The 12,695-nt window shown below is 40.0% G+C and overlaps 2 protein-coding genes across 14 annotated transcripts in view; one reads left to right on the top strand and one right to left on the bottom strand.

Moving 5' to 3' along the window:
• Positions 1 to 5,537, bottom strand: part of tgs1 (trimethylguanosine synthase 1) — a 52,815-nt gene extending 47,278 nt beyond the window's left edge. For 6 of the 8 annotated variants that reach the window (XR_006311414.1, XM_043688372.1, XM_043688369.1 and 3 more), the window contains exon 1: positions 5,328 to 5,537. Coding sequence is in view for 5 of the 8 variants with exons in the window: in XM_043688372.1 (XP_043544307.1) it covers positions 5,328 to 5,443 (116 nt within the window). In the remaining 3 variants the exon portion in view is untranslated. The remainder of the gene's footprint in view (positions 1 to 5,327) is intronic. The other 2 variants (XM_043688374.1, XM_043688375.1) reach the window with 2 other exon arrangements.
• Positions 5,538 to 5,617: 80 nt separating this feature from the next.
• tmem68 (transmembrane protein 68) overlaps positions 5,618 to 12,695 on the top strand; it is a 63,892-nt gene continuing 56,814 nt past the window's right edge. Inside the window, exons 1-4 of one of the 6 annotated variants that reach the window (XM_043688381.1) lie at positions 5,634 to 5,742; positions 6,173 to 6,239; positions 8,553 to 8,776; positions 11,943 to 12,335. In XM_043688381.1, the coding sequence (XP_043544316.1) occupies positions 12,011 to 12,335 (325 nt within the window). In that variant the 5' untranslated portion in view covers positions 5,634 to 5,742; positions 6,173 to 6,239; positions 8,553 to 8,776; positions 11,943 to 12,010. Of the gene's footprint in view, positions 5,743 to 6,172; positions 6,240 to 8,552; positions 8,777 to 11,910; positions 12,336 to 12,695 lie in introns of all 6 variants that reach the window. The other 5 variants (XM_043688384.1, XM_043688383.1, XM_043688379.1 and 2 more) reach the window with 5 other exon arrangements.

Genomic DNA, 12,695 nt, shown 5'->3' with positions numbered 1-12,695 from the left:
TTTTTGCCCTCCTCATCTCCGAGGGAAACAGTCATAATCATGGAATCTTTTCTGCACACTTTCCAATGTCTTCACATCCACCTTAAAACATTGGTCCACAGAACAAGCACCATACTCCAGGTCTCTTATACAAGTTCACCACAACCGCCATGCTCTTGTACTCAACACCACTATTAAAAGAATACTATATGCTTTATTCACCACGTTCTCAACCTATCGTATCACATTCAATGAATTATGCATGATGCAACCAAATCCTTCTGCTCCTGCACCTCAATCATACAGCATGGAAAACTGACCATTTGGTCTAATCCATTCACATCAACCGCTTTTGCCCAAAACATCGATTTTCCTGCTCCTTAGACACTGCCGGACCTGCTGTGCCTTTCCAGCACCACTCTAATCTAGACTCTGGTTTCCAGCATCTGCAGTCCTTGTTTTTAACTACATCATCCTGACATCCCAACCTGACCTAGTGCTATTTCCCAGCATTTGGCTAATATCTCTCTAAACCCTTCATACTCATATATCCATCCAGATGCGTTTAGATGCTATAATTGAACCAGTCTCCACCATTTCCTCTGGCAACTCATTCCATACACACACCATCCACTGCATGAAAGTATTACACCTTAGATCCTTTTTAAATCTCTTTCTCCTCATACCTTAAACCTATGCCTCTAGTTTTGGACTTGTCCACCCTAGAATAAAAGAATTTCGCTATTCACCCCATCCATACCTCTCATTTTATAAACCTCTAGAAGATCATCTCTCAGCCTCCGACACTTCACAGAAAACAGCTCCAGCCTATTCAGCCTCTCCCTGTAATTCAAAAGCTCCAATCTTCTCAGATTTTTATAAAGGATACAATTCTGATGAAAGATGCATTTTTGATAAGCAAAGGTATAAGGAATACGGGCCAAAGGCAGATATATGGAGTTAAGCCACAGATCATACATGATCTGATTGAATGTTGGAACAGGGTTAAGGGGCTGAATGGCCTACACTTGTTAGCAGAGATACACAGCATGGAAACAGAACATTCAGTCCAATTCATCCATGCCGACCAGACATCCTAAATTAATCTAGTCCCGTTTACCAGCATTTGGCCCATATTCCTCTAAACCCTTCCTATTCATATACCCATCCTTTTAAATGTTGTAATGTTAGCAGTCTCCACCACTTCCTCTGGCAGCTCATTCCATACACAGGTCACCCTCCTTAAGAAAAAATTGCCCCTTAGTTCCCTTTTAAATCTTTCCCGTCTGACCTTAAATGTGGTTTTGGACTCCTCCACCCTGGGAAAAGAAGTTGTCTATTTACCCTTCCCATGCCCCTCAATTTTATAAATCTCCAAAACATCACCTCTCAGCCTCCGATCCTCCAAGGAGAAGAGCCCCAGTCTACTCAGCCTCTCCCCATAGCTCAAAACCTGCAACCCTGACAACATCTTGTAGATCTTTTCTGAACCCTTTCAAGTTTCACAATATTTTTCCTACAGCAGGGAAACCAGAATTGAATACAGTATTCCAATAGTGACTTAGGCTCCTAATTAGAATTAAATTAGCGTTATTGTCACATGTACTCAAATGTGTACAGTTTACAAGTCACCATTTAAAGGCACCATCTTGGGTACAAAGGTACCATGATTATGAAGTACAAATTCTTAGGGAAACATGTTGAACAATAAAGAAATAAGTCCAGCATTACACATCATGGAAATAAATTAGAAAAATAGAGAAAAGTTCAATGCAATAGTCCTTCGAAACCAGTCCACATCGGCACCTAGCCTCCTGTAACTGAAAGAGTGCCCAATCACCTTGCCGCCATCTGCACCACACGCACCAATGTGGGATTCACCACTCTAGGCACCATCTCTTTGCTACTGGGCTCTTCACACCGAAGCCACCAAGTCCCATGCTGAACGCATACTCATCCCTCAACCAGGGGTCCCAGGCTCTGCTGCTGCTGCCACCTTGCCCATAACCAGAAATCCCTGCTCTGCGCCTACCATGACCACAATCAGCCTGCTGCTGCCTTGAAGATGCCAGGAGCTTCCTTTCCAGACATATCATGCTGCTGTCACTACAGCCACCACTGTGCCAGGAGTCCTCACTATGGGCTTACTGTCACTAGGACTGGATGGCTCCACTGCCAGGCCAGGCCACCGCAGTGACAAGAGTCCTATTTTGGCTGCAAATGTCAGCTTGCCTGTGCCGTCGTCTTGAAGAGTCTGCTGCCACCGCTGCTTCCAGTTGCAGGAGCATCTTTGCTGCCACTGCCACCAGTCTGGAATGCCATAAAGATGTCCTTGTTATTGCCACCACCATATTTAAATCGCAGGGAGAAGCTACAACCACCACCTCCAATCACCCTACACAGCCTATTCTCAGAGCCATGTTGATACTGCCAACCAACCCACCACATAAAAGATAAACAAACGAAAAAGTGAAAGAAAAAAAAGAGAGAAAGAGGGGGAAAAAAAAAGAGGTGGGAGCAGATGAGCTCTGGACAAGAGTCCATACCCAATCCTGCTAATCTACCGCTATCTTGGACAGCCCTTTCCATTGTCTGCCTATCAAACTGAATGACTTCAAACTTTTCTGCATTGAAGTTCAGTTGTTATCTGCCCACCAATTCTGCCAACTTGTTTATATCTTAAATCGATCTTCTACAGTTTAGATAGTTTACAATACTTCCAAACACTGCAACATCTACAAAGTTGAAATATACACCAAGATCCAGGATATTAAAATAAATCAGAAGAATGAAGGGACCTAAAGCTGATTACTGGGGAACAGCACTGCAAACCTCACAGGTCAAGAAGCATCCATTAAGCATTACTCCGTTTTCTGCCCCTCAGCCAATTTAATATCCATGTGGTTGCTGTCTCTTTTACTCCATGAGCTATTATTTTACTCAAAAGTAATTTTGCTCAGTGTGGCACTATATCAAACACATTTTGGAAATCCACATATGCCACATCAAATGAAATGGTCTCGCCAATCCTTTGGATACCTTGGGTCAGAGAGTCTTCAAATGAATTCTAGCAAATTGATTACACATGAAGTACTCTTAAGAAAACTTATTTGTTCTCTGCAATTAGTCTATCTTGTCCACATGGCTATTAATTTTGTACCGAATACCGTTGAGAGGTTTCCACAATTTTGTAGGTGTGGCCAGTCATCTGGCAAAGCCTGGCAACAAGCATCTAATTTGTCTTAAACTAACAGTCAAATAATCGATCGAACTGATCGAGAAAGCTACTACCACTTCGTCACCTCTAGAAATTTGTTAAGTTTGGCTAAGCCAGGGCAACAGAATAATTCGGTGGTTGTAAAGTGCTTTGTTGTATCCCAAGTTTTGTGACATAAACCTGACTGTCTTTTTTTGTCACTCTCTAAATTCCAGTCCAGATCTCCATGTGCAAACTCATTGGGCTATCAAATTGGCTATTTAAGCACTGTCATGGGATTATGTTAATACATTACAGATCTTAATGTTGATCATCAGGAATCATGTGGAGGCAAAATAATGTTTACTGACATCAAATATACCAGCAAAACTTCTTTTAGTAGTTATTTTTGAAGTGCTGTACTATGATGTACTACTAAATGTGAAGAGATGAGCTGTGTGTCAAGAATCATATAGGTACATGAAATATACTATGGCTCTTTTTGCTCTCTAAAAGTGGGTACACATGTTCAGAATGTTTGTATTTACTCTATGACAACTTATTTTAGTGTGCTTATTGATTTTTATTTAGCCAGTGTAACCTTTGGCTCAGGAAGCAACAATTGTGGGGATCCAAGAATCATAAGGAATACGTGCATCAGTAAAATGTTAATTTGTTCAATTTTTGCTGTCACTGTTGGCAAAACTAAACAATAAATTGGAATGAACTGTGATCAACATTTCCCCTTCCACAGCTTCACTAAATAAATTTACATGATACCAATGATCAAAGTGATGGTGTGGTGAAACGGTGTGTCAGACTACTCTCCTATGAACCTGACCTTGAGAATTTTTTAAAACAGATGGGCATGGGTATAAGGCAGAGCCAGGAGTGAGCAATACACTATCAGGGAGATGTTTGAGGGTAATGTAGTTAATGTGATAAACATAGGGAAATCTGAAATACAAAAAGACTAAGAACGTGAAGATCAAACAGCACCTGATAACTGACGCAAAGTTGACGAGTGACAGGGAATAAGTGTTGAACAGTTGTTTATCAAACTAGAATCAGATAAAGATAAAAAATCACAATGCCAGGTTATAGAGTTCAACAGATTTATGTGGAAGCACTAGCTTTCAGAGCACGATCATAATGACAGAACTTAATGCAAAGGATCATAGTGTCATGCAACTGATATGATATATTGAATAAACCTAGATTGCTATTAAGTTTTTCATCTTTTAGAATGGGTTGCAGGTTTCAGTTCATTAATATGCAGACTTAACAGCAATCTAGGTTTGCTCAATATATTGTTTCAATTGAATGACGCTGTGACCCTTTGCTACAAATTCTGTGTCTTATAGTCATAGAGTCATACAGTCATAGAGATATACAGCACGGAAACAGACCCTTCAGTCCAACTCATCCATGCCGACCAGATATCCCAACCCAATCTAATCCCACCTGCCAGCACCCGGCCCATATCTCTCCAAACCCTTCCTATTCATATATCCATTCAGATACCTTTTAAATGTTGCCATTGTACAAGCCTCCACCACTTCCTCTGGCAGCACATTCCAGACACACACCATCCTCTGCATCGAAAAGTTTCCCCATAGGTCTCTTGTATATCTTTCCCCTCTCACCCTAAACCTATGCCCTCTAGTTCTGGACTCGCCCAGCCCAGGGAAAAGACCTTGTCTCTTTACCCTGTCCATGCCCCTCAGCCTCCGATGGTCCAGAGAAAACAGCCCCAGCCTATTCAACCTTTCCCTATAGCTCAAATCCACCAACCCTGGCAAGATCCTTGTAAATCTTTTCTGAGCCCTATGATATTGCTCCACAGCTAGCTGACAAAGGAACAGCACTCCAAAAGCCATTGCTTCCAAATAAACCTGTTGGGACTATAACCTGGTTTTGTGTGATTTTTAACTTTGTCAAATCCAGTCCAACACCAGCACCTCCACATTATAGAACCTGATACACAGTGGTTTTGGGACCACTGCTTTTCTGGATATATTTTAGCAGTCTAGACTTGGTGTCCAGGGCACAATTTAAAAGATTTGCAGATGTAGTTTGGAGAAAGTTAATGAGGAAAATCTGCAAGTGGGAGAAAGAGCAGGAGGTCAGCAAAGCAGCAAGACAGACTTACTGGACGTAGGCTCTGCTGCAGAAGCAGAGGATCTGTTCCGTCTCCTCACTGTAACCTTCGAAAAAGAGGACGATTTCCGCCACCATACTCCAGTTCTCACACATGTTGTCTATCATCTCAGCACCCGACAATCTTATTCCGGCTACCCAACCAGCACCATAACAAACTTCCGACGAGGTCAGGGCTGCTGTGTATTACACTTTCCGGTAAGTGAGGTCAGAATTTTTGTCAATCTGACATACTTCGCCGGAAGTGCCGTCTGCGCACCCAGAGGGAGTGGTCACTTACAAAGGAAGTGGGAAGGAATTCAGGAGAAGGAGAGGCCCAGAATCCAGAGGACTCGGGTGATCCTTTTAGCAGTAAATAAGCGATTGGTGAATAATGGAGCAGCTGATTGGGGAACCAGTGTCAGAGGGTGAGTGAGGTGGGATATCTCGAGAGGAAGGCAGAGGCCGATCAGGAAAGAGTGGGAAGGTCTTTTTATGTTTCATCAGAAGGCTTTCACTGACTATTCTGTTCAAATAGCGACATTATCTCCTTTTTGCTTTGAAGTACAAACTGGAGCTAAACAAAATGCATTATTTCTGTATCTGATAAGAGACCAAAGATAAATAAGGGTTTAATTTTGTCCAGGGACTCTTAATTTTTAAGCTGTATCTGCAATGTGAAGTTTGAACAATAGTTATTTAAGAGTGTTTTGTAAAATAAAATGCTTTCATGGGATTAGGATTGAGCAAGTCAGATCTCCTTTAGGAATAATATATGGTTGGTATATTAGTGTACATAGACCTGAAATTTCACATGTTAGAGCATAATTATACAATTTTATTTATCCAATTATGTAGTGTAATCTTTAAGCACTTGTGGACTCACTATGCAGGAAATGGATAGAATAACAGTTTTGCAAGAAAGGTAAGTCAGCATTCCTCATGAATATGAAAGTTATTTTGAAACTGACTTTTCTGTTGAAAAAATAAACTGCTAATTTGATTCACTGTCACATGATCACTTAAGGTAATTATAGAAGTTTGAAAACATGAACGAACAGATCCAAGAACAGCTTCTTCCCAGCTGTTTTCACACTTTTGAACAATGTTAATGTTGATCTCTCTCGCTCTCTGCTTCTTTATTTTGCTACCTTGATACACTTTGTGTAATACACTCTGCCTGTGTTGCATGCAAAACAACACTTCTCACTATATCTGTACATATGACCAGAATAAATCAAACTCGATCTGTTTCTGGGCTACTGGTTATGGAGACCTCCTCCCAGCTACTCTCCGATATTCTGGATTTGTATTTAGAAACATCATGTTGATGCCCTCCTTAGGGAAAGTGGCAAAAAACAATCTTGTGCAAAATGATGTTCTGCTTTGCTGTCTATATTGTTAAATTCTGATTAGGTTCTTTTTGATTTTTTGTTTGATTTATATTCCAAGGACTTAGATTTGTGGAACTATAATTATCATATCTTTAAAATTCAGTTGATATCTGGCAAAGTGGTTCAGCAAATTAACGCTGTAATAATACACTATTTCTCATGTTTGATAAGTTCACTTTGAACCATATACTGTGAAGAAATGTATCTAAGGTAGTGGAGTGGAACAGTGAAGATGCAGTAGGTTGGTTCCTATGAGAAGTTGCATTAATTGGTTCTGTGGTCGTCGTTCAAAAGAATATAAGGTGGTCTTATTGAAAAGTTCAAGATTCTGAAGGGACTTGATGTCACTTAGCCTCTTCCCAGTCCAGTTCTGGGGAGTTGAGATCCACAGTTTCTGAAACTTGTTCTGTTCTTTTAATCATTGGGTTTTTGTTTCGTTACTTTGCCCTGTGGGATTGTTCCTGACATCTTTCTGCTTTGCCACCTTCTCTTTTATAAGTTTTTTGTTTACTATTTTTCCTACATCCTGTTTCATTTATTCTGTAGATGTGGACAAACATTTAGAGTCATAGAAATGTACAGCATGGAAACATGGACCAGATATCCCAACCTAATCTAGTCTCATTTGCCAGCACTCGGCCCATATCCCTCCAAACCTCTCCTATTCATATACCCATCCAGATGCCTTTTTTTAGTTAACTCCTTTCTGCCACAGTTTATTTCCTGAATTCAGGTACACAGATGAGGGGTGGCCTCCAGCATCAAATATTTCTTTATGATTAGAAAATAATAACTTCAGTTTACTTGCTAAGTAAAGTGTACTGTCTGGAAAGTGTTTATAGTAAGTTGTACAATCTTAACATTAATTTTTGGAGCTAACAGCCTCTTTGCTGTGGAGATGCAGTGATGGTCTTCCACCTGGGCATATTGAAAACTTAATGGTTGGCACCTTTGCAGATGGTGTTTCTCCAGTTTATATGAACTTGGATCAGAGATTCCTATGAGTTGGATATTACCTTCCTTTTTACAAGGAGGCTTTAAGGACATCCTTGAAGTGTTTTCTTCTCACCTGGTAAATGCTTACCATGACTGAGCTCATTTTAGAAGTCTTGCATCAAAAATATGAACAATGTGGCCTGCCTCTTGATGTTTGGAATCTGCATTGTGACTCTGTTAGGAGTTGTTCAACTGCTGGGAGGAGGCATTTGAGGATCTTCTCAGCGGTGGACTTGAAAATGATTTCAGTTACAATTTATTGGAGGTCTTCTGGCATGCTCTCCTTAGAGGGGAGTGAGATGAAGTCATGTATTCATGTGAAGAATAATGGCAGGTAGCATGCTTTGAGACTTTGTCAGTGGTACCCATATTGAGAAGATTCTCGTTGTGCTCCTTCCATTAAGGACTGACTGCCTTTCTGTGTTTGGTGAGTACCATTCCTCTTTCAACTCTGTAAGGTAGGTGTTTTGGCCGTAGATTATCTTTTCTGAAGAATCAAAGCAAGTCATTGTGAGTGAGTTTCTAGACTTCCTGCGCTCTTTCCACCAATTCTTTCAATTGGATCTCAGCATTCATTTGCTTGTAGAATGTTTTTCTTTGTTTTGCTATCTGATGTGCTTTCATGTCAGGGATACCTTGCACTTGCAATTTAGTTGTTATAGGATCTCCTGGTCATTCTTGTCAACTCAGTCTTGACGTAACTTGGTAAAGAAACCTACAGTGTCTTTTTAAGTGTTAGTTATGATGAATTTAAGAACAGACCAGGCAGTGTGGCCATTCTGTGTGCATTCTGTTTTTTGAGTATTGGAAGGTTGGCTGTGTGACACTGAGTAGATGTTTCTTCGTAGAGCCTCAAGTCTGAAGACATTGAATTTCCTGCGGCTTGCACCTTGTCTTCCTGTGGGAATGGGACAATGACTGATCAAGTCTGGAATGGAATTCCTCTTTGGCCTCTCATCACATGGATGACTGGTGAAAAACCTAGAACTGTGGATGCTGGAGATCTAAAATAAAATCCAGTTCTAAAGAAAGAGTCAGTGGACCTTTCTTTCCACAGACACTGCCAGATCTGTTGAGTTTCTCAACAATTTCTGATTTTGTTTGGATGATTGGCGTACTTCTGAGTAAGAGTGAGCTGAAAGGTTATGAGACTTTAATTTAATCCACAGGGGTGGTGGGGGTGGGAGTGGGTGCTTGCAGAGATGGTGAGCTGATTCACTTTTGCTAGTCAAAATAAAGTATAGGAATTGGCATTCATCCTCCGTGTTAACCTTCCTGAATGAGTGTTTGCCACGTTGTTCTTTTGAGTTAACCTTCTCCTGCCTGTTATGATGTTGCGTTGGGAGTTCCTGGACACTAAGCAATAAGACATTCAGATCTGTTGCTTCCGTGGTTGTTTGTGAGGGTCTTTGTGTTTCAGGTTCCAAACCTCATTTTTTAGTTTTGGAGCATGCCTGTGCAAAATTTTATTTAAGTGTGGTAGCCATTGCTTGCCAACAACCATAGAGTTCTGGTGGTGCATGGTATTTGTCTTGTCATAGGAATAGGTAAGATGATTGGAGCCAAGATTATGCAGCATTGGTGGAAGTGAACACACCCATGTCACCCCTTAACAACCCTGCCCTATTCTAGAAGCCATTTGAGCCAAGTGCTAGAAATAGGGTTAGAACGGTTAGGTGGTTAAGTCTGTTTTTGACAGGTGCAATGTGCTGAAGGGCCTCTTTCTGTGCTTGAGTCTAAGCCTGCAGTTCTACTTGCTTGTGGTTCACCATCGGAGCAGAGAAGGTACTCCATATCCATCAGCCCATATTAGATCAGCAAGGACTCCTTCTTGCTACAGTGGAAGGCTGGGTGCATCTCAAATGGTCAGGCAGATTTTCCCTTGCTCTGATGCCAGTTTAGTTGCTGACAGCACATATCAAACTCTTGGCCTCCAACCCCTGCTACATCTGATTAGTTTTGATTTTGTTCAATGCCCCGATTCTGATGGGAGGCAAGCTACAGAAAGATAGCTATATAGGAATGCAAATTCACAAGATTATAAATAATATCTCTGATTTAAAAGAAGTCTAAAATATAAATGAATGGAATTCTTAATTTATCAAAGATAAATTCAATGAAAACCAACAGCTAATGGTGAGCAGATCTGCAACTTTTAAAAGACCTAGAAAAGGGAATTATGTATATATTCCCTATAAAGGTGTTGAATCTTTAGAGAGAGTAAAATACAGGTGGTCAAGGTTGCTAAGAGCAAAGGCTAGTTTTTTCAATGAGAACATTTAGCTTATAAAAATAGTGGAACTATATAGAATTAGAAAATATGAGTGGGGAGATTTTAGGGGAAAATTATTTCAGTCATTTGGGTCTTGAACAAGAAGCCTAATACAAAGTTAAATAAGCATTTTTTTACATGAGAAATTGAGAGGATATAGAACCACGTCAACAAAATTAGATTGATTGGCTGAATGAAGGCAAAGAAGTTGAACAAATATAGGAAAATGATAACTGAGTGTGGATAGAACCTCTTGCTCAGAGGTTAAGTACCAACAAATTAATTTCAGTGGCCTGTTTGAGATGTAATTTCTGGAATGAGGTCTGCTACGTCTTCTGAAAGTCAGTCTTTTAACTATGAATGAATTGTGGAAAGATTGGCATTCTTGAGCTTTCTAATGTTAAGTGTGTGCGACTCAAATCAGTATTACTGTTGTCATGATCTTAAAATATTATATTAGATTCCTTACAGTGTGGAAACAGGCCCTTCGGCCCAACAATTCCACACCGACTCTCCAAAGAGAAACCCACCCAGACCCATTCCCTACATTCACCCCTGACTAATGCATCTAACACTACGGGCAATTTAGCATGGCCAATTCACCTAACCTGCACATCTTTGGACTGTGGGAGGAAACCGGAGCACCCGGAGGAAACCCATGCAGACATGGGGAGAATGTGCAAACTCCACACAGACAGTCACCCAAGACTGGAATTGAACCTGGATCCCTGGTGCTGTGAGGCAGCAATGCTAACCACTGCGCCACCGTGCCTATATTAACATATTTTACCATGCTGGCATGTATTTAGCCATGGCAGTATAAATGTTAATGTTTCTTATGGTGGTTTTAAAATTACAATAGTGCCGTTGATCAAAATTATTAAGACAAAGAAATAAAATCAGGAATAGGCCATTTGACTCTGTTGTGCCATTCAATAGGATCATGGCTGATCCAATATTTATCATGTCTATTTTCCTGTATTTTCCCTGTAACCCTTGATTTTCCCCTACTGAACAAGAATCTATCTCTACCTAAAATCTCTTCCGCAAAACACAAAGACTCTGACCCCCCCCCCAGCTTTCTGTAGCAAGGAGTTCCACAATATCTCAATCCTCCAAGAGACAAAATTCTGCCTCTTCTCAGTCTTAACCTGCCATCCCTTTATCGTGAGACAATGTTCTCTGGTCCTGGACTGTCCCATGACTAGAAATATCATGTCAGCATTTACCCTGTCAAGCCCCTTAGAATCCTATATATTTCAATAAGATCACCTCTCATTCTTCTAAATTCAGATGAATAAAGTCCCAACCTGTTTAACCTTTGTTCATAAACAATCCCTCCATACAAGTGATCATTTTTGTGAATCTTCTCTGAACTGCCTACAATGGTATGATACCCTTTCTGAAATAAGGGGACCAAAACTGCTCTCAGTACTCAAGATGTGCTCTCACCAGTACCTAGTACCATTGCAGTAAGACTTCTCTACTCTTTCCTCTTTGCTGCACCTGTGTTCTAGCATTCTGTGTTTCATGCATAAATATCCCGAAGTCCCTTTTGTATCACTGCTTTCTTCTCCATTTAACTATACTCCGTTTTTTTTGTTCTGCCTTTCAAAATGAACAACTTCTCATTTTCTCACATTATACTCCATTTGCCAACTTCTTGCTCACTTACTTAACCTACTATAAGTTGTACATAGAGACTGTTTATATAGCTTTTTTTGATTTATTTGACTTAGAAGAAATCAGATGTGGGAATGCAGTATTTCCTAATTACCCTCCACATTTTTGGCCCTAAAATCTACTTATAATCCCACTATTTACTAACTGTTTGGTTAAAATTTATGATTACTTATGTTATTAGGTAACTTGTCTGTAATTTGTCTTAGTTTTTTAAATTGCTGAAATTGTAAAACTACTTTTTGTTCCTACAGTTGACAAGAACTCTTTCGTCTTATGCGAATAGGTGCTGTACCTGTCGTAATGACCCACAAACTCTGTCTTTGTGCTGACATTTGATAATGTTGGTTTGGTATGGCTGCTGCTGATGAATCCTATTTGGAAGGACAAAATGGGGGTTTTGTGTCTTACATGATTGAAATAGTGGAAAAATGGACCGGCTTGGAAATTTTGGAAGGCTCCTTGAATTACTTGGACTACCTTCTGTGGGTTTTCACTCCCCTCATTATTGTCTTCATTTTGCCATTGTTTATTATTCTGTTCCTATACCTTTCAATTCTTTTTCTACACGTGTACAAAAGAAAGAGAGAGCTACAAGTGGCTTATTCTAATAATGTTTGGGATGGAGCTCGGAAGACTTTAGCAACTCTGTGGGATGGACATGCAACAATATGGCATGGTAAGTGGTGTTTGTTCTTAATTTAACTTTTCTTATTATGCTCTTGAGCATAGCCATTAAGTATTATGGTTAGCAGAACTCAATAAGGAAATGTTGAGCAAATTTTGTTTTGAAAAGGAGGGAATTTCCAGTTGATCCAAACTAAAGTTTTTAAATTGTGAAGGTGCTAACCAAGGTGTTACAAGGGAAAAAATTCCAAATGGATGAAAATTGAAATTAAATTCTTATTAAAGGAAAACTGCAGAAGGATTTATTTTTAATCAGAAGTGTAATAGGTTTCTGAATCAAGATGCCAAGGTAGATTATTTAATCAAACTTAAATTTTGTTTGCAGTAAAAATACTTTGTAAGCATTGAACTT

This window comes from Chiloscyllium plagiosum, chromosome 4, assembly GCF_004010195.1.
Source record: "Chiloscyllium plagiosum isolate BGI_BamShark_2017 chromosome 4, ASM401019v2, whole genome shotgun sequence".
Lineage (NCBI taxonomy): Eukaryota > Metazoa > Chordata > Chondrichthyes > Orectolobiformes > Hemiscylliidae > Chiloscyllium > Chiloscyllium plagiosum.
The sequence above is the reverse complement of the archived record's forward strand: the minus strand, read 5'-3'. Positions and strand labels throughout refer to the sequence as shown.